Source organism: Fukomys damarensis, unplaced genomic scaffold (assembly GCF_012274545.1).
Source record: "Fukomys damarensis isolate Sample0158 unplaced genomic scaffold, DMR_v1.0_HiC HiC_scaffold_12, whole genome shotgun sequence".
In the NCBI taxonomy this organism is placed as follows: domain Eukaryota; kingdom Metazoa; phylum Chordata; class Mammalia; order Rodentia; family Bathyergidae; genus Fukomys; species Fukomys damarensis.
In genome coordinates this window covers 57,108,719-57,136,710 of record NW_022900924.1, presented here as the reverse complement: position 1 = coordinate 57,136,710, position 27,992 = coordinate 57,108,719, and the positions used below count along the sequence as shown (strand labels likewise).

Sequence of the window (27,992 nt, the reverse complement as noted above, 5' to 3'; positions counted from 1 at the left end):
GGGGCCCGGCGCGCTGGCGGCCTGTGGGGCTGCGGGCTTCGGGAGCGGTCACTCCTGATCCTCGGATCGGATCGGATCGGATTGGGTCAAATGGGGCGACAGCTTCCCAGGGAGTTGTGGTCAAGTGCAGCGCTGGGGGAGAATTCAGCAGTGGGGCTCCTAGGTCTGTGCTGGCCTGCAGGTACAGGACCTTTCCGACTCGTTCACTTCGTTTAATGAAACACAGTCTGAGAGTCTTGGCTGTGGCGAAGCTGACTTCAGGCGTTGAGCATTGGGTCGGTCTTAAAGCTAAGAAAGGCTTGTGAGTTTTGGAATTGCAAGTGCTGAGCGTCCTGTTGAATCTCCACGAATTCCTCCTGTCTGTCATTTAAAGCCTCAGTTTGGGTTCCTTGTAGTACCGGGTCGCTATGCCCCAAATCACTCTTTAACTTATCAGAATGTGTATCAGTGTACTCTAAAGCCTCGGCTGTCAAGGCTTATGCAATCAACCTGTTAATTTATAATCTTGTTACATTGCTTTCCAGATTTATAAAATCGTCCCCTTAAGGAAATCTGTCTTCAACGTCTGCTTAAATATTTCTCTTGGAATTGGATTCCTGAAGAGGAATATACTGTACAAGTAGTGATTAAGATGTACTAATTAGACAACGTTGCCTTTTTTTTAAGAACACAAGTACATATTGATTCTTTTATCCAGCTGATTGTCCCTGTGAAGAAAACAGGTGACATTCCCACTTTACAGAGCTAGAGATGAGAGAAATTACATGACATTCCCAAGGTCATGTAGTGAAACAGTGTAGAAAATCCAAAGTGAGGTGCTAACTTTTCTTGCAACTCCCCTGCCTGCATTACTTTCAGAACAGGAAACTTTGAGTGTCGTCTTCTGATTTTTTAAGTTTGCATAATTTATTTCATTTTGTAAACAAAACTTATTCTCACCCTAATAATTTTTCTTGTTTTAAAATTTTCTGTATAATTGCAGTTATTTTCATTAGTTTAAAACTTGCTAAAACTAAAGTTGTACTACTTTTTATTTTTACTTTTCCAGACCAAAATACAAATTGGACTCTTATGGTTCGGAATTAAGCTTTTATCAGATTTCTTTAAAAGTTCTTAAATTTCTTTCAATGTTCTTAGTAAAATTGAAGGTAGTCATAATATTTTTACTGTTCACGGGAAATAGTGTCCACCTAAACTTTACTGAGGGTACTTCTTTCCTATCGAAAGTGAAACCAAATAGAAAAAAGTTATTTTTGGAGATAGTGAGTAGCCATGGTCCAGAGCACTGGTATAAATAAAGCTTGGTTTCTGCTGTGGTGATTGATCCTGGGAGCTTGACACTGCCTAAGAGGAGGGTGCAGAGAAACTTTGCACATGGCCAGAATTTTAGGTGTTCAAAACAGATGAGGAACTCTGAAGACTTAACAGCATCTCTGCTGTTTGTGTTTTGGGATTTTTGCAGCCAGGATGCTTTTGCGAGAAAATTATTATTCTGAATATAAGTGCTTCCTAGTGTCCAGTGTGTGCAGGTGGCTTCGTAGGGCAACCTGGGTTGAAAAGGTGAGTTGATTCTAGGAGGTTTAAATATAAACTTAACCTGTGGTTATTGTTCACGGAACCTTTGTGTAATTTGGGGGGACCTGGGTTAGAGGACACAGTAGAAAAGTGAGTAACAGCTGCTTCCTGCTTTTGGGAGCTCAGGAGCTGTTGGGGAACACTGAGGTAAACCACAACAATAGAAGCCCGAGTGCCGAGGAAAGACGTGTGGAAGTAGGTTCTGAGAGCAGCCTGGCGTGAGGCTGAACTGACCTTGGAGAGCAGGTTGGGTTTCCAGACAGGGAAAAGCTTTTGGGGTTAAGGTGGGGATAAAGAGGTCGAGGTGCAGGAAAACAACTCAGATCTGAGTGGGTGAAAGGACATTGAGGTGGAGACGATGAAGCTGTTCTCTAAAGCGTTTGCCAAGGAGGGATAGGAATGGGGTGCTCGCTCTCTCTGGGTGAAGGGGAGGGTTTGGTTTTGATTGGGAAGAGCTGGTGTCAAATCCCTCACACTTAGTGGTCTCTGGAGGGATCGCCATGAGTGAGTTGTCGTTCTGGATGAGCTGGAACTGAGTTGTTCACAAGACGAAGATCATTTCTGCACCTGCTTTTCTGCACATGTGCCTTGGGTGGTGGCCTTGCCTTGCTTGGGAAACCATTAGTCGCCGTCAGTGGAGAAGGAGCCTGTCCCAAGAATGTCCCTGGCCTTCCCTCCCTGCACACTTGTCTCTCTGTTGCCCCCTTCAGAGCCTCTCGAGAACCTTCCTGGGCAGTGCCAGCGCCAGCCTCTGCTCAGGTTGGCTCCTCTGTCACCAGTCGGGCCTCTGCCCGCCCTTGTGCTGTGCTCTCCCGTCTGCCGTGGTGTGAGTGCGCCAAGGCCCTCAGAGTCCGAGCCCATCATCCACCTGTGGGACGTGGTGCTGGAGTCCTGAAGCGTCTCCAGGCACAGAGCAAGCTGGGCCTTTCTGTGCACCTCTCAGATGCTTAGGTCAAATTCCTGGCCCTTTAGTGTAGTTACAAAGCCAGTGCTTCAGAAGAGCAGCCAGATTATAGCCTCCCTGGGCCTGCATCTCTCACCTGTGGACAGGCAGTTAGCCCTCTTCGTCAGACCCAAAGGACTGGCAGCTGCTCGGAGGCCAAGACCACTTCCTATCTCTCGTGCACCTGCACTGTAACGCCTGACAGGGTCTGCGCGGTGAAGTGTCTCAGTGAAGAAACTTTAAAATGCAAATCTTGGTTTGTTTTTATGAGTCTGTTAATAGAGCCACACCCATTTTGATACAGCTAGGTTGGGTTTGAAGTTTTAAATTTAGAGTTTCAGAGCTAGAAGCAAACCTGCTGTATTCTAGCACTGCGTAGAGGCTCAGGAAGCGCTTGCTCCCATCCTGTCTTCCCAGTCAGAGAATGGCACACCAGCTGCTGTGCTCTCCGCTAGGGTTTGTTAGATGCCCTCCTTCCGCTGGCGCCCTGGGCACTGCGCATTTGGATCCTGATTTTGCAGTGGTCTCATCGGCTCCCTCTTCGCTGGTATTGAGATGCTAGCTGCCCTCCCTTGTGAGCTGCTGAGTCATGGTTCACCTGGAGACGTCTCCAGCAGTGAGTTCCCTTACCTGTTTCCAGCTCTGGTCCTGCCCTTCCAAAGTGATCTGTTAAACTGTCATCCCTGTCTGCTCTCCCCTGCTCAGGGCTCTTCTGTGGCGCCGGACGCTGGGCTCCCTTTGTTCTTTGAACAGCACATGTCTGTTTCTGGTGGATACTCTGTTGGGAGGCCCTGGAATGGAGCTGAGTAAAGTGGACATGGCCTCGCGGGCACTGACCCTGCCATTTGATCTGGTGGAGGAGCAGGTTATCAGCCACATCCATAGTTGCACAATAATTACAGGACTCTGCACTTGTCATCACGATGGCTTGGTGCCATAAATGGGTGCAGGAAGTTGCTGCAGGCAGGGAAGTAGAGAGGGCCTGGGATGATCAAGATGGTGGCCTTTAAGTTGGGCCTTAAAACATGAGTAAGGGAATCTGGCTTCTTTTTCTTCTTTCTTCTTTCCTCCCCGCCTCCTCCTCTTCTTGCTCTGAACCCAGAAAGCACTGAGCTCTTTTTACTTATTTTATTTTGGAATAGTGTCTTGCTAAGTTGCCAGGGCTGACCTTGAACTTGTGATTCTCCTGCCTCGGCCTCCTAGAGCACTGGGATGATGGATGTGTGCTGCCATGCTCAGCTAGTATCTGGCCTTAACCGGCCTGCCTGACCTTGTCTTCCCAGGAAGCTCTCTCAGGTCTGTTAACTGGATAGCCTCTTTCTACCATTGCAGTTTCAATTCCCAGTTCACAGACGTGAACATTTCTCTAGGCTGCCTTCGGTGAACGTTCCAGGGCAGATTGTGTTTGAAGAGCACTAACTTGTTCCTGGAAGGGGTGACAGACACCTGGAGGCACAGACTCTTGGCCTGGGGAGGTGATGGGGCCAGTTTGCTGGCCAGTGGAGAGGAGGGTACTAATAACTGAGCTGGGGAGCCCCATTTACAGGCCTCTGCAGTGGAGAGTCTTCTGGGGAAAGGCCAGTTCTGCAGAGTTGAGAAAGTCTGCAGGCACTTTGGACCCCACTGAGTACTCCTGCAAGCTGTCCCCGAGGTGGTGGGCATCCCAGTTTTATAGGTGGACTGTGTGGCTGGCCATAAACGTCAGGGACCCTTGGTGCTCTGGGCCCTGTGGCTCTCTGTGACTGCATGTTTGCTGAGTGAGTTTGATCACTCCTGAAGTGTGCCTGCAGGGAGAGACAGTAAGAACAGCTGCCCATGGGTCTTAGGATTGCTCTGCTGTCCCGTCTCCAGGTTCTCTCCGCCTGTGTTTGCACGCACGCACGCACGCACCTCTTAGGCCACATGAGTCTTTTTGCTTTTATATTGCATAGCTTGGTCAAATATTTGAATAGTTTGTCATTTGGTTTCATTCTATATTAGGATGATTATATTTTAGATTTTCTAAGGTTTTACAGTATGATTTACCTTATAAAGTTCATTTTAAATTTAGAGCATTATACTGATATAGTGACAAAAGTATGAAGCCAGAGTATACTATGTCCATGGACCTCTTTAAAGTTGCCCTGATACTGTACAGCCTATTTATTTAGCAGTGAACAAAAATAGAATGAACTTTAAGGTAAATTTACTATTTTACCTCATTTTCTATGGGTTAACAGTTCTTTATTGGCATAAAGTATTGTGAATACTATTAAAGCATTTTGGAATGAAAATATTTAGTCTACATTTCAGGGCTCGATTTTATTCTTTATTCTCTTATTTGGTAAGTATTTACTAATCTTGGGATCGAAAATACTTTTTCTGAATGAACTGGAAAGAATATAAATTGCAGAGTACATCGAAATCAAAGTTTGAGAAGGGTGAAATTCTGAAGGAGTAGAGCACTTGTGTGAGTTTTCCAGTGTTGCTTGGTGTTGGCTGTCACTGTCATGAGACTGTGTACAAACAATTGTAGGAAGTTATTTTCAAGGTGCTGTAATTAAGTCAGCCTGTCTTTTGAATAGTTGTTTGCCTCTAACTTCCTCTGTCAACTTAGAAAATAGTTTCCAAACATTTCAAAAAGCTTTGAACAGAGTTATTCGTCAGTGTTTAATAGGTGAGTCTGGGGCGGCACCAGGGCAGGTGACTTGCATGGCATATCAGAATTGCAGGAACACCAGAAATGTCAACATATATTTATTTTAGTGCTTTAGTTTCTTGGGGAATTGGACAGGCCTAGGTAAAGGGAAGCATTGTTTTTTTTGTGGGGGGACGCAAAGCCCAAGTCCAAGCCCATCTCGGGCAGCTCCTACCTGGGCATGGACGTGAGGCTCATTCCTGTGTCGCCTGCTGTTAGTGAAATGACTCCGTGCTCCAGTCCCTTGTCCTGGCGGAATGGCATGCGTTCCTTCTCAGGGAAACAAAATGCTTCATGGAATGTGGCGTGTTTATTAAGGTTACATAAATAGGAATTAGACAGGGTATTTTTAGGGAAATCAGTTTACTCATAAATCTCTTAATGGAAAAGTAAATTGTATGAATAATTGTGTACAGAAAGGCAAAATTTTAATAACTTCTGTAGTTCTTGGATTACAAAAGCAGCAAATATTCACTGATAAAAATTTAAAAAAAATAAACAAGTAGAAAACATTCTGCAATGTTACTGATTTAACATCTTAAAATTTTAAGATATATATTTTCATACAAATGCTATGTTTTTAAAAAAAAATTGAGATGATAAGCTAGGAAGTTTAGTATATGGATTTTTAAAAACTTGACATTAGGTTATGAGAACTTCCCCGTGAGATTAAGTAGTCTTATGTAGCAACATAGCGTTACTGTTGGGTATACCGTAATTTATTTCACCATTTTTTGTATTGTGTGCTTTCACATTATTTCTGATAAATACTTGTTCACATGTTTAGTATGTAAACTTACTGTGAATTGAGTATCCCTTACCTGAAATGCTTGGGACCAGAAGTGTTTAAGTTTGAGTTTTTCAGACTTTAGGATATTTGCATATACATAATAAGATATTTTGGGGATGGACTCAAATCTAAACGTGAAACATGTTTCATGTACACTTACCATCCATAGCCTGAAGGTAATTTTATGTTATTTTTAAAACTTTATTCATGAAACAGAATTTGATATGTGGAATTTTCTGCTCAGCCTCTCAATGTTTGGAGCATTTCAGATTTTCATATTAGGGACACTCAATCTGTAGAAAGCTTATTAAATCAAGGATATTGGATAAGGCATTTGATATACATTTTGCCATTTGCTTTTCAGAAAATTAACTTGCAGCCCTAGCAACACAGGAAAATTCCCAAACGATTCTGTTTTTTAAGTCCCAAACCAGCCAATATTGTAGTTTTTGGATTACTTTAATTTTTTTTTTTCTGTTTCAGCATTTTTAAAAATCACGTTTTAATGACCATCTCCATCCCAGATTAGGGGGAACTAAAAAAAAGATAGGGCCTTAACATGAGTTTGACAGTGTTAGTGAAAGTTTTGGAAGGAATGAGATTTAGTTTGTTTTAAAATTTTCTGTAACTCCCTGTTTACATTCTATTTTCCTGGACACAGTGGATAGGCAAGTGCCTCACGCCAGGGCCGCCGACACCTAACTTTGAAGTCTCACCCTTGGGTAGAAATGGTGACGCGGAGCTTTTTTCTTGGCTCGGTGAGAGGCAGAGTCTGCTGGGGAGCTTGCGCTTACCGTGTGGCCGGTTCAGGCTCAATGGCTGGGCTCGGATTGCTTCCCCTACAAGCCCAAACACTGCTCTGCATCCCTTAGCGCCTGCCTGGTTCAGTGCACTGAAATCCCTTCGTTTATTCCCAACTCGGCCTTGTTTGCTTGGAGGAAATACCAGTGACGTAGGCCAGTGCTCCAGGGGCTGACCTGCAGGCAGCCCAGTCCTGCCTGAGCCTGGAGCTGTGGAGACTTCACGGCGGTGCTGTGCGGGTTCAGCTTGCCTGAGGTCCTGGGTGCCCGGGCAGGAAGTTCATCTTGTCTTCCTTGTAGTGTGTACCACTTTGTTACAGGCGTCCTTGGAGTTTTCACAGCAAGGTCAGGTTAGTAGTACCTGTTGGGAGAGTTAGCTACTCCACTTGTCAGCTTTTCCATAGATGTAGTTTAGTCTGGTATTTCCTGATAATAGGGATTAGACTTTCATTTTTCTGGTATTTGCAAGGGCTACTAGGTAAAATTTCTATAGGTAAGAAGTTTAGATACAGTTGTGGTGCAGCCTTGCAAAGACTCAGTTGTTGGCTGTCTATATTAGGTAGAGAGCACAGGTATAGAGTTTTTAAAAAGCATTTAATATGTTTGGGTCCGATTTGGAGAGGAAATTGATGATATTCCAAGCCACATGAAGACAGGCTGTGTGTGTAGCCTCATTTGTGCATGCAGTACTTAGTGTTTAGTTGCTCTGCCTTCTCCGATGGACCCATGGTTGGGTCTGGAAGTGCAGCATCCAGGGAAGCCCTGGCGGGGTCAGCCTGCTGTTTTGTCCTTGCCCAGGCTCCTGAGAAGGAGGAAGAGTGGGAGAGGTTTGTTGGATATGCAGATCGAAATGTAGCAGCAGTGGTGTCAACACCGAGTTGGAAGTGTGTGAATTCCAAACTGCCAGTGGGTTTTGCAGAGGCTGGTTCTACAACTGTTTTCAGCAGCTTGCCAAACTTGTGTGCGGGGGCCACCCACACTTCCTTCCTGTCCTCCAGCCACACCCACACTGCGGTTGCTTCTTTTCTCCCTAGCTGGGAGAACATCAGCATGCTCTTGCACCATGCACAAGTACTTGTTGCTCAGATTTGGAATCATGTTACAGAGACCCGACTGGTCGTCCTGCTTCCTGTAGGTCCTGCCTAGTTGCACACGTGTGTGAGTATGCTGAATAAGATTGCGGCAGAGTGGCAGAATGGTCTGCTTAGTGGCATTTCCTGTTTTAAAAGATGTCATTCTAGCTATGTAGTTGTTAAAACTGATCAGAAGTAAAACAGTGCATGAGAAAACATTCACCACGTAAGTAGAGGGAAAAGTATCAGACTTCCTCACGGTGTGCTTAATCCGTAAGGATGTAAGGATCTGAGACCTGCAGGAGTCATCCTTGATGAGAATAAAAATCACCTGTAATTCATTTTCTTGGTTGTGCTTTTCCACATCTCTCAAAATTTCTAAAGTGAACTGTTGTTTGTTTGTTTTGATTTTTTTTCCAGCACTAGAAATTAAAGCCAGGACCTTAGCGCTGAGCTGATTCTCAGCCCCTTTTTATTTATCTTGAGACAGGCTCTTGCTAAATTGTCCATGCTGGGCTCGCGCTTGTCTCAGCTTCACAGAGTGCTGGGATTACAGGTGTGTGTATACCACCACACCAGGCCCAGTTTACATTGTAGAAATACAGTACAGCGCCTCTCTTCCCCTGACATCACCCTCCTTGCCCTGTGTATTATCTCATTTTGCCAAATAATTGTATCTGGACATATACTATACCTAGAAAATAATTTGGGAGGCTGTGTACCATATGGACTGAATGTTAGCAGATGTTGTTATGGGTGATAGGATAATGGAATGGTTTAAAAAGAAACAACTAGTCGGGCTGGGGATTTAGCTCAGTGGTTCTGCTGCCTGCCTCACAAAAAGAAGGCCCCACGTTCAATCCCAGTACCAAAAAAACCAAAAAACAAAACTGCTCTTTTATCTTTTTTTTAAACCAGTGTTTATGTTTTAATTATATTTTTTATAAATGAAACATTTTCTCTCATAATTGAAATAAAAATAGTAAAAGGAAGGTGATATGGCAAGTGAAAAAAGCAGGATGCAAGATATAAAATGCATAGAATGATTGCACCTTTGAAGACAAAAGAAACTATCTAAATACTTGAAAAGTGACTACCAGAATGTTAATAGTGCTCATTTGCGGTGGTGGGACTATGGGTACCTTTTTATTCTATTTCTATTCTGCTCTTTCCAGATTTTCTGTAAGAATATATTAATTATTTTGACAAGAAAGAATGTAAAGGAATATTTAGTTTTTTGGAAAGGAAATATTTAATACAAAGCAGATACTCAGGTTTTTGAGATACTTTATTTGAAAGTCATCAGACTTTGATATTGAGGCATTAGTTCCTGTATCTCAGAGTTTTATAGCACTTATCTTCTAAACAGATTTTAAGGTACCTGCTACAGAATTTTTATGAAAATGAGAGATACTAACGTAGTGAATTCTTTTGTTTTCTTTCTTTTTTTTAGTACACATCTGCAGTACATGATTACATTTATCTTGGGGAGTCTTTGTGTACGTAAGACATCTTGATTGGTTTTTTGTCCCCTACCCCTCCTTTTGCTCCCTGTTCCTTCCAACTCTTGGTCCCCTTGAAGCAGGGTGAACAGCGAGGAGAATTCCACTGGGGACATGGAGTGCCGTGAGCCAGAGCCACCCTCTGGGCCTTCAGAACCAGTGCCGCTGGACCCCCACACTGCCTGGCTGTGCGGGGATGTTGTTAGGGGCCGGCCGGGCATCCAGGGTTCCCCTGTGAGCAGACTGGACCCGCAGCGCTCTCATCCTCAGCCCAGTCCTGCCACTGGGCTCGTTTTTGTTCTGCTTTTCCTCCGCATCGTTCCTGTCGCTACTCTCCTGCATCCCCTTCTCCCAAGAACGTAGGAGCTCAGGTTGATTGTTGCTTCCACGCCCTCAGCTGCGGTGAACGAGCTGTGGGCCTCCCTGAGTGCTTGGGTCTTCCTGCCACTCTGGTGGTATGCCGGTGTCGTAGAAGGGCCCGCGAGACCACCCCTCAGAATTTCCTCGCTGCGCCACAGATGTGGATAGATGCGATCTGTTCACAGCCTCTGTTCATGGTCAGGTTTACTCCCCCTGGGAAGGGCGAGCCTTTGACGTCAAGCTTTTCATGTCTCCCCACGCTGGCATTGGGATTGATTTCTACTTGCTTGGTAGAAGAGGGCCTGGGAAAAGTTGCTCTTCTTGGCTGCATTGTGGGGGTGGGTTTCACGAGCCTCTGGGCGTTCATGGAGGTTGGGGGCCCTTCAGAGGCAGGCTGAGCATGCGTGGAGCCAGAGGCCGTGCTTACCAGAAGGGGAGCCTCCCCATGGAACCCCCTCGGGGTCTGGGTTGCACAGTGGCTTGGGCTGTGTCCAGGATCTCCATGGCGCGGCAGACCTGTGGCTGTCCAGTGTTGCCTCTTCCTTCAGTGGAACGATCCTTCAGACCTGCCTACGTGGAAGAGTCTGTGTGCCTGTTTGCTGAAATCACTGTTTATTCACGGTTTCTTAGCAGTCTTCGGTCACCGAGGGCAGAGACTTGGGAGACAGATTTTGCTGCTTTTATGCATTTGTCTAGAATTTAGCCCAAGGGTGTATGTGTTGACTTTAAGTAAAGTTAAGTAGAACTAACACCCTTTTCTGTATTTTCTTCCAGGAGAAAGAGGCTGCTAACAGAACCCTGTGATAACAAGGATTTTCAGGCTACAGCTTGCAGGGCACGTGTTGGAGCTTGGCACCCTCCTGCCCCTCAGGCAAGCCATGCGTTGTGTGTTCAGATGAGAGCCTGTAAGATCAAAAAATGATTTAATTTTCTCTAATTCAGAAATCACTTGGTAGTAGCATTAGACTGTGGGTTAGAATTTAAAAGAATATTCACTATTAAGAATACTTTTCCTCCCAACCTTCAGTTAGTCATAATGTCTTGTTTTTAGGCATGAAACTTAATTGTTGTTTCAGTCTCTGAAAAGGAGGTACCTACCCAAAAGTAACTTCTGTATGGAGTAATGAATCTACAGGCCAGTATGCCCCTGTGAGGAAACCTACTAGACTCTTACCTGTGAGCCTGCTAGTTAAAGATTACTTCATTTTGCCATTTTGTTGGCGCAGGTCTAGGGAGAGAAGCACCAAAGGGTTTAATAGTGATTATCCCTGGGTGCATGAGACCCTGAATAAAGGTCTTTTGTTTTTTCATTTATTATTATCATAATGGCGTAGATGTAATTTTTAAAAGCCTCCAGATTCACTTACCAAATTTGATTGATACGCTATCTTCCCAAACACACCTAGGCTGAAATGGTACAGGAGTAGAACAGAGATTACATAACACGACCTGCTGAAGAAGTGTGTTTTAAACCTGGCTATATTTGCAAACCATGCAGTAGAAACAGACTGGGTAGATTTTACGAATAATTCCTGCCCTTATAATTAATTGGAATTGAGGACTTCGATAGTTTTTGCCCATCTTCAGTTAGTCTTTCAGTTTAGGTTTTCTTATTATCATGTTGTTAAAATTATTAGCTCAGATGTCAAGGATAATATAGAGTATAGAAGAATTTGCTTTTCTTCTCTAGCATCTGTACATCGTACTGCTTTCTTATTTTAAAAACCTTAATGGAAGCAGGATTAATAATTTAGTTTTGGTTCTGAAATCAGATTGCAGAGTGGAAGGCGGCATACACTGGTGCGGGGAGCCAGGGTACTGACGCCTCGTGCTCCTGTCTAGGGTCCTGTGAGGGTGGAGGTTGGTGTGTGGGTTTGGTGTGTGGCTGAATGGTAGTGCTAGGTAGCTTGCGGTCACTCCTGAAATGTAGGAAGCTTATGAGTAAACATTTCTCTGTTACTTTTTAAACTTGCATATTTTTTTTCCCTCACTGAGTTTATTGGTACATTTTAGGTACACAGTACAGTTACATTCGTCATTGGGATCTTGTACCTTTACATGACAGGTCTTGGTTCTCAGTTTTTCTCCAGACCCCTGCCCTCCCTTCACCCCCTACTTGCACACATTTTTTGAGGTTGCCCCACGTCATGATTCAGGTGGTTCCTGAAGTGATTAGAACATGGGAATGACTTCAGGCCTCTTTCTCAGCTGGTGCTTTAGCTCCTAAAGCCTCCCCAGAGATGGAGAGTGTTTAGGGTGGGAGATGGGCTGTGAAGGGCATGGGCTTTGGCGTGTGAATTAGGGTTGGGTTCTAGCTCTGCTGTCTTACCTAAGTCACTGGACGTGGAACCCAGGCCGCTTGTCCGTCTGAAATGAGCTGATCCCGTCTGACTTGCTTTGCACAGATGGGTGTACCGCACTGGGTTTTAATACATGCCGGCTCTTCCTCTGTCCTTTGAAATACAAATGAAACACAAAGGAATGGAATGCTGATGCTTTGTTTAAACTACGCTGTTGTGTATAAAATAATAGTTTTCTAAAATAGTCTCACTTAAATGTACTAATGTAAATACTTCAGGACATGTCTAAAGTTAGGAAACTGTGCTCTGGAGCCTTGGAGGAGACTTCCCTGAAGGGGTGGGTGTATTTCCTGTCCGCCATTAGAGACTGAGCTCATTTTGGGAACTCGCTGCATTCTCGCTGGGTCTTGTTACTTATTTTTATTAAATTTTGGTCAGAAAAAATATGGGCATTCAGCCTGTGAAATTTAAAGTGACATCCTAGTTTGTATAATTTTATATGTTTATTTACTTTTCTGAGTCAGGCTAATTTATAAGAACCTATTCCTATGTTTGGGGCTTGTATCATAAAGTTGGAAGATTTTTAATGTGGTACGAAATTTAAGGTTTAAATGGTCTGTGAGATGTATGTATGCTTGATCCTCTTGAAGTATAAGCAGGTTATGATGGTTTATCCTTGAGAGTTCAGAAACTATACTAAAAATAGGAACATGAAATAGGTAGTGAAAGTAGTATTTACAGAGACAGTGTGGGTCAGCAGCAAGTATTTACTAAGCACCTACTGTATGCAAGAACAAACAATTGTCTTATAAACATTTGGGGGCAAAGTTGAATTTTATAATTTAATAAAGTTCTGAGTACTGCACTTGGTAGAGGTAAGCACTGTTTTAGGTATTGTATGAGGGTGAAAGAACAAAACAGGACCTTAGACTAGGAGGCCCACGGGATCTTTGGAGTCTCGGGTTGGAAGATGTGCATCCAGCCAGCTGTTTCCACACAGGGTGGCGGCATTGGAGGTGCGGAGGGGAGAAGGTGGCTGCAGAGGGAGTCGCAGGCCTTGCTGAGGGGATTTAAAGCAAATACTGTAGGGTCGTGGGAACAAGCTGGGTTTCTGTCCAAATGTTTATTCTTTGGTTTTCCCTTTGTCAGCTCCTCCTCCCTTTGTTTTTTAAAGATGCTAATTGATATTAATTTGGGGGAGTTTTTTTTGTAAACTTAGCTTATCAAACTTGTAGTCTGTTATTTCCAAGGAGCTGTTTATTTTTTGTTTTGCAAAATTCAATATGGTCTCTAAATTCTCAACCTTTACTTTATACTCTAAGCTCTAAATATAGAGGTAGGTTCTTATAAATGACCCTGAATAATTTTGTCTTGATTTATTTGCTTTAAGCATCCCTTAAAGTGGAAAAAAGAAAAAGCATTTACAGAAATTTAATTTTGTTTCTCCTCTTATTTTGTAGATGTCCACGGCAACACTGAAAATGAATTGCGTACTTTCTGCGGATTCTCTCATATGAGCGGGCCCCTCTCAGACAGCCTGCGTTGTGTTCCTTCTGTCGGACCAGCATGGCAGGGTTCAAGCGAGGATATGACGGGAAGATTGCTGGATTGTACGATCTGGATAAAACCTTGGGTAGGGGTCACTTTGCCGTGGTGAAGCTTGCCAGGCACGTCTTCACAGGGGAGAAGGTGGCGGTGAAGGTTATCGACAAGACCAAGCTGGACACCCTGGCCACCGGACACCTTTTCCAGGAGGTGAGGTGCATGAAGCTAGTGCAGCACCCTAACATCGTGCGCCTCTATGAAGTCATTGACACCCAGACCAAACTCTATCTTATTCTAGAACTTGGAGATGGAGGGGATATGTTTGACTACATCATGAAACACGAGGAGGGGCTCAGTGAAGACTTGGCTAAGAAGTACTTCGCTCAGATAGTCCATGCTATATCTTACTGCCATAAACTCCATGTGGTCCACAGAGACCTAAAACCAGAGAATGTAGTCTTCTTTGAAAAACAAGGTCTTGTGAAGTTGACAGACTTTGGTTTCAGCAACAAATTTCAGCCAGGGAAGAAACTCACAACAAGCTGTGGATCTCTTGCGTATTCCGCTCCAGAAATTCTGCTTGGTGATGAGTACGATGCCCCTGCCGTAGGTGAGTGACGGCTGCCCGTCTCTGCCCTTTTGAATCCTACCAGCTCATTAAGCTTAGCTGCTCAAATTGGTGTGGTTTCCTAAAATCATTTCTAAAATTTCCGTTAACTGCGCCTGACCTAACACACTGGGTGTCACGAGCCCCGTTCATCCCCAAGGCTGGTGTCTACTCCAACCTTTTGATGGTAGAGGCCATCATACATTTGTTAGCACGAGGGAAATGAGTACGTCATCAAGTACTTTTTTCTAAAGGTCTGAGTTTTTTTGCATGTCTTCTCTGATCTATTTTTCTGCCATTGGCCCTAGCCAGCCCTGTCATATGGATACCCTTTAACAATTACTTGAGACCCTCAGTAGCCATATTGGAAGGTTGTCATGAGTGTTGGAATCATGTATTGTGACTTGTGACTGAGCAAATGCTTGCCCCTCCGTGCTTCACGTGTTCATCTGTAAAACAGGATAAGTGGATTCAAGTCTGGCTTTCCTATAGTACCTGCTTGCTTTTCTCAGTGACCATGTGGTGGTTACTGCCTGTCTCGTGGTCAGGATAGGAGCTCGATGTGCTGGTGCCTACGTGTGTTGCTGTTGGAACAGCGTAGCCCCTGGCATGCTGGCTGCCCTCTCCCCACCTTTGTGCTCTCTCACTTGTCTGGTGACCTCCTTGTGGCGGAAGTGTTTCGTGCTTCTCAGGTCTGATCAGCTTTCCCCGTTGGAAGCATGTGTTTCGAAGGTCACGTGAGGTTTTTAATTTGTTAGGATTTGTCATTCTGAAGATGTAGTCAGCAGCTTTTTAATGTTTTAGTTTAATATTAGAAAAATACACCCTCAGGTTAGTGATATCAAACAACCTGCTTTTCTATTTGCAGTCTGTTTGCAATGCACCTTTAAAAAGGTGATGGCAAAGTGCCTGCACTGTTGAGGGGTACCGGTGGTTCCAGGCACAGGACTCTCCGCTCTTGTTAGACGCTTGTGTTGTGGAACAGAAAAGGTTAATGAATGCTTTCTGCTTCCTGCAGATCCAGGCTTCACTGAGGTCTTTCATTACAATATTTGAGGTAGAGATTTTTGATTAATGGAGCCACTCAAATAAGAAAATGAAGCCAGGAATTCACAGAAGAAACAGAAATGTCTGAGTGTGAAAAGACCTCCGGCAGCTGTAGCACAGGGAAAAGCAAATGAAAGCCACCATAAGACAGTTTCATAATTTGCATATTGAGAAAAACTAAAGGCAGACAAGGAAACATTGATAAGACTATAGACCAATAGGCACTTGTATAATTTAGAAAACAAGTTTCATACTATTTAGTAAAGAAAAGTACCTGGGCATGGTGGTGCACACCTGTAATTCCAGCACAAGAGGCTGAGGCAGAAGGATTGCTGCAAGTTCTAAGCCAGCCTGGACTATATAGTGAGACCCTGTCTCAAAACCGCCCCCCAAAAAAGAAAAGAGAAGAAAAATGTACATCTTGTGATCCAACTATTTTATACCTGTGTATACATCTCACTTGGGCATTTAAGAGATTTTTCAAAGAACGTGTTTAAGATACTCGTTGCATCTACATCAGCAAGGGGATAAATGGCACCATGTGAGTTCAGAGCATGCCAAACAGAGTTGTGCGTTATTTAATGGAGCGTGTGTGAGCAGTGGACTGCAGCATGCTCTGGAGCAGACGGGTACTTCTGAGGGACAGGCGGAGCAGGGTGTCTGCTCTATTGACCAGGTGCATTTTCTGATTTGGGTGGTAGATGCACAGGTGTTTACTGTAATTTTTTTCTTGTACCTTAAAGTACTATGTAATAAAACATTAAAAAATCATAAAAGGGGAAAAAATTGGGAGGATGTTCCAAAAGACAATTGAGAGAATCTGGTAGTTTTTTTGTAAAATAGGTTGGGTGGAGAGTTCACAGCTAATTTTTTCATTTTGTTATTCATACTTCATTTCATCTTGTGTAGTAGTGTGATTAAAATAAAGAGCAAACGGGTAATTAATATTTCTGTTAATATACTCTTTGTTAATTGTGCCAAAATCAATTGATGGTTTTTCACAAAGTTTTAGCAAAGTGAGTGTGGCCAAAAATTACCGTCTGCTATTATAATTAATTGCCAGATTGCCTTAGTTACTTTTCCCTCATTGCTGAGACAAAGTGTCCGACACCCAAAGTTACGGGGGAAAGTTTCCTTGGCTCACAGTCCGTAGAGGTTTCAGCCCATAATGGGCTGGCTCCAAGGCAGGGTGGCACATGGCGGAGGGACATTGTAGAGGAGAAACAGTTAATGGCAGGCGAAGACAGCAAAAGCAAGCACGGGACAACCACAGCTCCTTCTATCCCTTCTATCCCATCCAGGCACTCAGGGCAGGCAGCGCTCACACCCTTATCTTGGTGTTCTTGAGCCCAGCCTGCTCCATGAGTCAATCCCAGCATCACATCCTTGATCTGGCCACCTCTGAAAAGCCCCCGCTGTGACTGCAAGAGGCTGGGGACACCTAGACACAGCCAGAACACAGATGTTGCTAAATAAGACTGGTTCGGGTTTATAAATAAGTATTTTATGGTGTACTGGTCCTTGGCATTGAGATTTAGCTCAGGATTCATCTTTATTATTCTTTTTAAAGAATCAAATTTAATTTTACTCAATAGCTGCATTTTTTGTTTTCAACGTTACTGCTTTTTTTTTCTTTCATCTATATTCTTTTTAGGATGTACTTTCCTCCACTACCCTTTCCTCTTCTCTTTGCCTTTTCCTGTTCCTGTTCTTACTTCTTTAGTGTTTCAGCCTCTGGAAGCTGTATTTAATGCCTCTCATGACTCCTGTGGGTTTTGCTGTGTAGCCACAGCTCACTACTGTTTGGTTTCTTATTTAATCCAAGTTAGAAAGATTTCTCACTCCTTATTTTCTACATAGAGGGGATAGATCTATTCTTTAGTTCTGATTTTGAGAATCTAATTCTAGTATATTAAAGTCAGTAAATAAATAGGGCAGTTGATTTCTGCTTTGGAAACATTTTTATGTTTTCTTTATGTCTTTATACCTTATAATTTTTACCATGGTGACTGTTCCCCATAAGATTAGTCTTTGTATTTTTGTTGCATTCATAGTTTTCTATATAATTAATATTGTTCATTACGTGATTTATTCCTTTGTATCCTTGTGTTTTATTTTGTCCTTTTCAGAGGTAATTGTGCAGGGCCTGTGAATGTGTGTTATAATCATATTTTGCTTTATTTTCAAGCTAAGGCTTTAAACTTATTTTGAATGATTTATACTTTTTATCAGCATGAAATTACTTACTTGATGTTTGTGTAACTCTCCCTGTTTCTGAGTGAAGACTCTTTGAGTTTGCCTTTTTCCCTCAGCAGTGACGGCGTCTTGGCTGGGTCCCCAGCTGTGATCCTGCTTCTGTGCAGACATCTCCTTTATAACATGAGGGGGCCTGTGAGTCCTTTAATAATAGGCGAATCTGATGGGTTTGTATTTGTTAATACTGGAATATATGGGCATATTTGTGCTCTTTTTTTGTTTTCCATTTGCCTCATTATGCATTCCCTTTCTTATGTTTTGTTAATTGTTCAGGTTTTTTCCACTCCTCTTCAGTTTGTGAAGTGTGCAGTCTGTTTTTCTCTGTATTGGTCTCCACCCATACTGTCCAGTCAGTTAATAGCCATATTCTCCTGCCAACAAGGAAGATACAAATCGTAATTTGCTTTTAATAATAAATTTTGGTTTGCTTTTATTTATAATATGCTTTGATTTTATAAATTTCTTGGTCTCCCTATCCTCCAGATTTTTGTTTTGTTTTATTTTCATCTTTTCTGAAAAGTTTTGTAAAAAAATCTCCAAGTCCTTGTCTGCCTAAAAATATTCTCATATTTGAATGATAATTTGGTATAGAAATACAAATTCAAAATCATTTTCTTCCCAGTTTTGAAGATACATTTCCTGCAGATGTTTTTTTTGTTGTTGTTTTTTGAGACAGGGTCTCACTATGTAGTTGAGACTGACCTGGAACTCACTATGTAGCCCAGTCTAGTCTCCAACTCACAGCGATCCTCCTGCCTCAGCCTCCCGAGTGCTGGGATTACAGGCATGCGCCACCACGCCCGGCCTTCCTGCAGATGTTTTTCTGTTATCTTTTTTTGCTTCCAAAGCTATGAAGGAGAAATGAGGTCTGACGCTAATTTTCTGCATTTCGCTTATTCTGGGTGTGTGTGTGTGTGTGTGTGTGTGTGTGTGTGTGTGAGTGTGTGTGTGAACGCTTCTGTAAGCGGGTTTTCATAGTGGGCATTCTTGCTTGATGCCCTTGGTTCTCTCTGTGGTGCTCGGGGACATTAGGGTTGCTCATCTGTGTTTCCAGATGCCCGGTAGCCATCTGTTCTGCGAACGCCACATGTGCATGTTGTCGTCTCTTGGCCTGGTGGGAAGTCCCAGGTCTGCTCCTGCGGGTGGGCAGATTCACCCCTCCTGGGCATCCTTCTCCTGTTGGGCCTAGCCAGGCCTGCTGAGGGTCGGGGCCCAGCCTGCCTTGCCAGCTGCTCTGAGGTGCTGCTTTCCTCCCTGGGTCCAATCCGCCTGTGCCCTTCTTTCTAGGCTGTGTGCAGGATTGGAGGAGAGCCAGAGCGGCCAGGTCCTGCTCAGGGAGCTATGGTCCTGTCTCTGTGGGGTCCGGGGTTCTGGATTAAGTTACCTTACCAGGGTGCAGACAGAAGGTGATCTGTGTGGAAATCCCAGGGTCTGCGTGAGGGCTGAGTCCTGTGTCCTGCATTAGTTGAGTGTTGCCGGTTCTGTAGTAGTGTAACTGATATCTTGCTCACTTGGAGCGTGGATCAGTTCTATGCAAGGATTTTGATTTAGTTTGCTTGTGTGTGGCTTTGGGCTGTCTGTATTCATCATCTTTGCAGCTCCGCCTGTAAGGGACACACCCCAGTCTGAGCACGCATCCTCATGCATGTTAGTGTGCACACTTCAGTCTTTACCTACCCTAGTAACTCGTTCTCACTCTAGTGAACTGGAAGGCAGAGGAGCGCATCGCCTCACAAGCAGCACCAGTAGGGCCGTAGCTGACACCACTCCGAGGTGAGAGTGAGGCCGAACTGCACACCTGCTTGCCTTCGCTGCCTTCGCTGCCTCTGCTCAAAATTGACATGGTTCTCTGCCTGGAAAATCTCAAGAACTCTGCAAATTCCTAGAACTAATGAGTTGAGCAAGATCGTAGAATACAAAAAAATCATCGCAAAGTTAAATACATCTCTGTAATGCTAACAGTGAACAGCACATGGAGACCAAAATTTAAAATAGTATTGGGCCGGGATGTGGCTCAGCGGTACTGCACCTGCCTGGCAAGTGCAAGGTCCCCAGTGCAATCCCCAGTACCAAAAAAAAAAAAACCCCACACATCTAACAAAACATTATGCTAAAAGTTACAAAATGGTAATGGAAGAACTCAGCGACTGGAACCAAGGGCTAGACGCGTGGTGTTTTCCGGTTGGAAGGCAGCACAGCACAGGTGACCCTGTACCTGGTGACGTCTGCGTCTGTGCATTGCAGTCCACCGGGGCGGGGCCCTCACAGTCCAGGCTGCCTCCCTGCTGTTCCCCTCTCCTGGCCTCCTCCCCTGCTGTGGCTCCCAGTTCCCCTTTGGGGGACCACAGGGCCCTTGTGTTTCCCTGAGCGAGTTCCTGTCCGTCTGTCCGTCTGCCCCCGCCCCCCGGAGGAAGCGTGTCCAAGGTGCATGCCCGTTCTGGAAATTTGTCTTCTGTCTTCGGGGAAATCTCTGAAATGTTGGCTGCCGTGGGAAACTGAGAGGAAGGGCAGACCCGCGACCTTTGTGTCTGTTTTTTCACATGTTGTTTTTAGTTGTATTTAACTTTCAGAGTGCTCGGTTATTTATATTTGGGGAATAGTTTACTTCTAAAGTAGGGACTTTTCTCCCTTCTTGAAAATGCTAGATTAAAAGATGGAAGTCCTGGTATTTATTTGATTATGAATTAGTCTTGGAACTTCAGACGAGCCTTTCAAACCCCTCAGAGCACAGTAGCTGTTTCAGTTCGCGAATACACGTCGGAACTGAACCCATTTTTACTCTCTTTAGTTTGTTGCATGGAAAATATTTGAAAAGACTAAATCTGCTTAGTTGCTTTTTAAAGCTTTTCCGAGATAAGAGTGTAAGACTTTTGAAGAAGAAAACATAAGACAAAAATTAGCTTTAGCTCAAACTGAACTACATTAAGTTCGGAGTCCTGTTATGCAGTGCGTGTTGCCAGCAGCCGGATGGACGGACGGAGCTGCGTCTGTGGCAGGCAGTGGTTTAGGGCTTGTGAGAACTGTGGTGGGTGTTTCTCTGGGCATAGCGTGCCCTGTGCCCACCTGATGTGCCTGGCGGGTGGATGGTGGCAGTCTGGGCCTCTTGGGAGACCTCTGCTGGGGATGACGTGTGTGTGTGTGTGTGTGTGTGTGTGGCCCCCAGGCTGCCATGGCACATTGCCTGGCGGGTGGATGGTGGCAGTCTGGGCCTCTTGGGAGACCTCTGCTGGGGATGACGTGTGTGTGTGTGTGTGTGTGTGTGTGTGGCCCCCAGGCTGTGCCATGGCACACAGTGCAGGGCTGCCACCCTGATGGCAGATGGTCCTGGGCACTGGGCGAGGAGCGGTGGTGTGGGGCGCAGAACAAGCAGTGTGGCCGGGCGTCCCATCGCAGCCTTTGAGTTCATTTCTTGCCCTCTCTTCACAGAGCCCTTTTTATCCGACCCATTTGACCTTCGGAAAACATTGATTTCTTTACTCAGCCGTGGTTGATGTGTTAGCCTTTATAAGGGGTGTATTTAAAATGGCATCCAGTGTAAAACACTGCCTTAGCGTTGTAAATTTTTAATTTCTGGTCATTTTGAATACTGAAACTCCAGCTGCAGGATCTCAGCATCTGTGGTGCTGCGTGAGGGAGGTGGCCAAGCCTCTGAGGGATTGAGAAGGGCGCGGCCACTGCGCTTTCGGTGTGACTCGGGTGGGCCTGGCCAGCCTGTCTCCCCGCCAGCAAGGACTGGAGAGGGGGCCGCGTTCAGCTCTCATCTGAGGTGCTGCCCCTCCACGCTGTAGCTCGAGATGTCTGCTGAGCGGATGCTGAGGGTGACCTAAACAAACAAAACTTAAAGCTTCTCTTTTTAACAAAGTTTAATTGTGGATCTCCCACTGAGCCTTTGCTTATGCTGCAGCTCCTTTTCTGATGACTCCTAGACGCTTAGAGGGTCATTTGGAAGCTGTCTGGGGATGCAGACAAACCACATTCTGTCCCGTTCGAAGGCAGTGACTATTGCAAACCTTCCTGGCTCTGCCTTGTGAGTTTGTGGGCCCACGGTGTTGGACAGGGGGATGTGCACATAAGCAGCTTTAGAGAAGTCTAGATCTTTGGGTACCTGACTCCTAGCTCGTTCCTGTTCTGCACAGTGGCCTTTTACTTCCCTTGCTGTATGTAAAATTCCTTGCACTAACTTGGGTAGGAGATTGTAGTGGGAAGTTTGATTTAGGGTTTATAGATGAGGCTGTTTCTAAAAGGAACATCAAGTCACTGGGTGTGCCGTGTTCTTTTTACTTATTTTTATTTAATTTTTCTGTGTGTGCTGCTAGGCAATCACTATACTACTGAGTTACACCCCTATCCCTCTTCTTAAAAGTCAAATAAGCTCAACGTATGGTTTTGTTATGTTCGGTGTGATTGTTTTAGAAATTAATTTTATGCTATTGGCAGAATGTATTTGAACCAACTTTTCGCTGACCCGTGGCAGTCCTCGTTAGACTCCTGGGCTGGGAGACCAGGAGATGGAAGGTGGCCCTCAGGTGGTGTGAGCCAGTGCCACATTCCGAGGTGCAAGTTGCAGTCCTGTGTCGGTGCCACCTACTTCCTGGAGGGAGGGCAGAAACTGCTTTGATTAAGTTCCTCAGATCCACCTGTGTTCAGCAGGACACCAATCATTCGCGGCACTGCCTGCCTAGTGAGTCTCGGCCAATACAAGCTTATATCCTTATATCAGAGTAACTGTATTTTTTGCAAATTTTTAGGTATTTTGCAAAAGACCCTTTTTTCTTCAGAGCGTGAGATATGTTGATTGGACCCTTTTTAAGGAACATTTATGTGATCTGTTGTAGTTCCTGAGGTTGTACTGTCTGATTCTAGTTTTGATCTTGAGGGTCTGGAATTTTAGCCTTATTCCAGTTGCTCCTGAGGCTTTAAAAACAGTTTCTGCAGATTATTTTGTTTTTAGTTGTTCCAGCAGGACTTTCCACCTCCTAAAACCCTTTCAATTCTGCTAGGAGGCAGAAATATCCACGGTTGCGGACTTGTCTTATTTTGTACTTATCCATCAGGCAGTGTGTGGGTTGGACACCTTGCTGCGTATCCCAAACAAGGACAGCCATGTTAGCAAGTTCTCAGGAAACAACCTGATGGATATTTCTTGGATTTAGCGCCTAGCTTCAGTCTCAGAAAGACTTCCCAAGTCAGTAGAGGCAAGAAACATAGGCGGAGAATTCGAGTGGCCCCTGCTGTCTTCCCTTTGCCTTTTCAACTATTTTCAGAGCAGAAAGCAACTTTTCATACTGGAGGGAGGCTTTCCAAGATTTTTCTCTTGTTGCTTTATGTAAGATAAATGACCTGCAGAACCCTCAGCCCTCAGGGACTCTCAGCGGTTCAAGAAATGCTTCTGGACTGCTTTCCTGAGTCATTTCTTGAGTTGTCCCAGGTACGTACAACATGGGAGGCCCACGTGGACTCCTCGGTGGCTGAGATGGACAAAGTATGTGGACTTGTTTCATAGCAGTCATTCAGGGTCTCACACAGAGCCTTAATTTTAAATAAAATTCTACCAAGTTCATTAAATTCACATTTCCAGCAGTCAGCTACCAGGCAACAGAGGGAGATGTAGGGACCAGTGTGATAACAGCAGTAGGTGGGGCGAGAAAGGATCAGGAAATTGTAGTAGAGAACTGGAGTTGGGGCGTGTGCCTTGCTGTGCTCCCCGGAGTCCCCGATTGATGCTCTTGGGTCTCCTGAGGTCAGGTGAGGGGCAAGGCCCTGGGGCACCTGGCGCTGGAGGGATAGGGACACTTCCCTGAGAGCCCAGGCAGAGCTGCCTGTGCATGGGCTGTGTGAGGCCAAGCTGCAGCAATGGTGCGCTCTCCAGTGAGTCCCCTTCGCTGCCGGCGTCTGGCTTGGGCCCCAGCTCAGTGCCCAGCACTGTGCCGGGCAGACAGGGCTGTGCATGCTTGTTGATGTCCACTTAGTACTGTAGGGACCTCTGCCCCCAAGGGCCCCTCTGGATCCTAGCTTTTCAACTGGCTGTTTTAAGTACATCTGGGAAAGATAATGGGTTCCAGTAATTTTAAATTCCTCCATTATCAAAGGCATCAGAAGAAGAATTAGTAAATTGACTAGAATAGTTAGATATTTGAGGAGGAAGGAACTAGAGGACCCCCTCCCCCATGTTATGTGTCAGAGTGAACTCCAGGTCCACCGTGAAGGATTTGTATAGAAACAATTGAGAGAAAGCATTAGTATGATCTTGGCCTCGAAGTAGGAATTATAAGACAAAGGGTGATGGGTTTGATGGTGGTTTAGGGGCATGGTACACATACAGTCAAAACAAAATTAGGCAAATTGAGGAAATATTTGTAATGCCGTGATAACTCAGTTGTCGAACAGTGGCCAGCTTGAACTTTCCACTACACAAACAGCGAAGTTAAAAAAAAAGTGCTTGGTGTGGGTAACTTTGCTCAATAGCTGAACTAAAAATCTGACTTGAAGAAACCTGTACAGGCGAAAGTGACTCACTCACAGGTCAGGTCTCGCTGTAGACATAAACTAAAAAGAAGGCGGCTTGATGCTTCAGCCTGAGTGTGCTCTTGCCCGGACAGCATTCAGTGCTTGTGTTAATGCGTTAATCCCTTTGTCGTTGTGCTTTGTTTCATTGGTTGGTTGCACTTTATTTGCCTAGAATATCATCACCATAGCTGCAGAGAAAGTAAGTGACGCTAGCAGTAAGCCAAGAGGAAAACTACGAACTGTGACAGAGTTAAATGAAGAAGCCATCGCAAAATTTGTTAAAATTTGGGCAAAATGAATTTATAAGTGTAAATTTTGGGCCTCGGAACCAGTTATTTGGTTTTCTGCTATTATGGGGAAAAAGACTGTATGTGCAGTTCTCAAAATTTTTGGTGTTGAACATGAATTTGAAATGGAGTTCGACAGCGAAGGTGTCACTGTATGGGGAAGATTACTGTTCTTAATGGAGAAACAGTTCTCACAGGTCCGTGAAGGCTCCCCCTGGACGAATGAAAGGACAATCATGCATGAAGTAACTTAATGCAGATAGTGAGGAAGGAAGAAGAGGTTTAACCTTAGAAGTCAGTAGGGTATTAAAGACAGTATAAAGCTATGTTAAAGATTGTTTGAAATTGGCAAAAGAAATTTTAATAGACTAAATAATAGTCCATACATAAACACATACACCTAGGTGGTCAGTTGATTTTGAAAAAAAGTGCTAATGCTACTTACTGGGGAAAAGATGATTCAGCTGTGTTGTAGAAACAGATGAACCTTGATCTGTACCGTTTGTGAAAGCTCAGCTTGCTTCATAGATCTAGAAGTAACATGTAAACTTAAACCTTTTAGAAGAAAACTAGATCTTTGTTATCTTAGCGTAGGCAAAATTATGTCACATACAGTAACAAAAGCATGATCTATAATAATTTGGTAAGTTGAATTTTATAAGAATTAACTCCTACTTGAAAGATACTGTTAAGCACAGATTAGGAGGAAATCATTGCAAGTCAAATACTGTATAAAGAAGTCTCAAAATTCAATTGTAAAGGGCAACCCAGTTTAGGCAAAAGATTTTTACAAACAATTTAGCAAAGACTGAAAGTGGCAAGCCAGCCCCATTAGTCATTAAGGAAGTGCAGGTGAAAACCACACCCATTGCATGGCCTGCATATGGAACCCTGAGGGTTCAGAGCAGCTGGGGCCCCTCCCAGTGGGGATCAGGAGGTAGAATCACACTTTGGAAAGTGTCTCCCAGGTTCTCAGAAAGGGTAGCAGGCCCATTCTGTTCACCCAGGAGAAGTGAAAGTGTGTGTCAGCAGGAAGCGTGTGCACTGAGCTTTTCTGGCTTGCTTCATAAATGTCGCAAACAGAGGTAAGTTGGGGACGCCCATGCCATGGAATACACCGGCAGCAGCATGTGGGAACCAAACTGCAAACTGTAACTCCTTTGGGCAAATAACCAGAGGGCCAGAAAGGAGGCCGGTGGCGTCAGGGCCTGTGCTGGGGCTGGGCCGAGTTGGGGACACAGCTGCTTTGTGTCTTCATGGGGGTGCTGTCCCACAGGACCTTGTGTGCATTCACTTAAAATGGCGAATTTCAGTGTATGTAAATTACACATTAAAGAACTTGGGGAATAACAGCGGGGCTATGTGAGTTAAAACAAATCTTTACTGGGCCAGGCAGGAATTTAGCTTGGTGGTTCTGCCGCCTGCCTCATAAGTGCAAGGTCCTGAGCTCTATCCCCGTACAAGAAAAAAACCTCCCAAATCCCCAATAAACAGGTCTTTACCATCTAACAGGCTAGTGAGGGGGATCTCCTGTGGTGTGGGGAACCTGAGCCTTAAACAGTGTACCTTCATCATCTGATAAAGTTGGTGTGAACTGTTTTTGCAGGAAATGTGTAGTTGTATTTGAAAAAACTCCCTAGCTCAAGCTCTGCTCTGAAGGAGGGATCTGAATATTGTGATCTTACGTGGAGCCTGCTGGGTTGCATGTTTCTTACAATTTCTCGAAAGATATATTTCTCTTTTTCATTCAGGGAAATAAATGCATATTTTCACCACATGTCCACATGCATGAAGAACTGACCAAAACAAATATTTCAAGAACTAGTATTTTGGAATCTGAATCTTACTGTATTAAATTTATTGTTGTGAATTTATTTCTCTCTGTCCTCTCATGAAGAACTTAAAAAGCCTCCTGACAAGTGTAGACATTTTAAGGACTTGGACAGTGGGGTACTCTCTGAAGAACACTCTTCACTTGATTTTTGAATCACTAGCACCCAAGAAAGCTTTGTCTCATTTATTTTGTGCCTTTCGAAGGAGAGCCTGTTTAAGTCTTAGGTAAGGATTGCCACGTGCAAGTGATTCCCACCAACTGATAGTTGATGGCTTGTGTGTTCATCGTACGAAAGGACTTGATGTTTTAAAAATCCATTTAAGAAAGCACCAAAGCACTTCACTAGCTGTGAAGTGAGTGTTGAGATTGTACACACTTCCATCTTACAAAGTGCCAGCCACGCAGACTCTAGTTGTACTCGACTAGAGAAATTGAACTGGACTATTTGTACTAAATTTAACATTTCTACTTTCTGGTTCAAACTGAGGCCCATAAAGTTATATTGTATTTGTCCCAGTCTTGAGGGGAGGTTGAAATGTGAAATGACTGCTTGCAAGTTGCACGTCCCCAGGGTAGAGGGTCCTTCTCTGAACACTGCCCATTTTGGAGCTCTCGTGCTAAGGCCTGTGTTTCCACATGGTCACAACACTTCCAGTAGTGAGCATTGTGTACTTTGTAACTAATATTCCAACAAAATTGGACCAAAGCTAGAGATTTTCCCCTGATGCCTAAAGAAGAAGGAAGTTAGGTCTCACTGAGTGGCCTTGAGAGGGTCTCCTTTTGGAAAGGTGACTTTGTAGCTGACTCTGCCCTGAGGTCTTAGGCATACCCTGAGGGATGTCCCACACTGGCGGCAGGGAATGTGCCCACGCAGCTGCCTCCTTGGTGACTCTAGCTGGCTGTCATGTTCACCTGAGGGACTCAGCTCAGTACCTGGTGTGCGGCCGGATGTGCTTCCTGGCTGCAGGCTACCTGGACGCTGCACCGCTGAGTCAGCCAGAATGAGGTGTGTCGGGCTCTCTGGGCTATCCAGGGGCTCTGTGAACCCCACGCCCCTTTTAAAGTCACATTTTACAAGACTCATGGATTTTTGTGAAACATTAATAGAGTTTTATACTTGAGTTTTCTTAGCTCTTGAAGCACAGTTTATGCTAAAAAGTCAGTGGCTCAGATGCTGGTTGTTCATGTCACGGTACTAGACGGGGAAGGGGTTGGTTGGAGTCCTCAGACGGGAGACTGTCGCTGCGAGTAGCGAGTGTGCCTCACTGGGCCTTTTATGCCGCCTTTCCACCCCCAGGAAGAGGAGGGTCATCGCAAGCCTGAGCTCAGCCTAGGCCAGCCAGGAGCTTGACGAGACCCTCTCAGAATGTGAAAGGGAAGGGTCGCTGCAGAGGGCAGATGCCTGCCTGGGTTCAACCCCAGCACAAAAAAGTTTCAGCTTAAATTACCTGCATGTCCCATCAGCATCTGTTACACGTAACTAATTTTAATTTTTATGTGCAAATAAATGAGTGTTCGTGTTACTCCGGTAGTGGAAGGGCATTGAGTGAACAGTGTGAGGCCCCTGTGCTCCCTCTCGCCATGCTTCTGTACCCCAGGCTCTTGTGACTGTCTGGGGCTCGGCGGTGAGCACAGAAACCTGGAGAAGGGGGACTGGCCGTGGCCCGGGATCACACCGTGGCTGAGTGTTGGGAGCCCGGCCTGCATGCTCCGGCTGGCTGGCTGGCCTTCCTCCCAGCTGTGAAGCTCACTTCCACCCGGCCTGGAGTTGGCTTTAGGAGGTGATGTGGAAGGCGTGCTGCAACCGCCTGAGCCTCTGCCTGAGCCTCTGCGTCTGATCGGCTGTGTGACTGATCGCCTTTTGACTTCTTGAGCTTTTCCCTGTTTCC

General features: G+C 44.8%; 1 protein-coding gene across 1 annotated transcript in view; it reads left to right on the top strand.

Moving 5' to 3' along the window:
- Positions 1-36: 36 nt before the first annotated feature.
- Positions 37-27,992, top strand: part of Snrk (SNF related kinase) — a 40,137-nt gene continuing 12,181 nt past the window's right edge. Inside the window, 3 exon segments of the mRNA XM_019207546.2 lie at positions 37-181; positions 10,495-10,625; positions 13,481-14,175. Coding sequence (XP_019063091.1) covers positions 13,587-14,175 — 589 coding nt within the window. The 5' untranslated portion in view covers positions 37-181; positions 10,495-10,625; positions 13,481-13,586.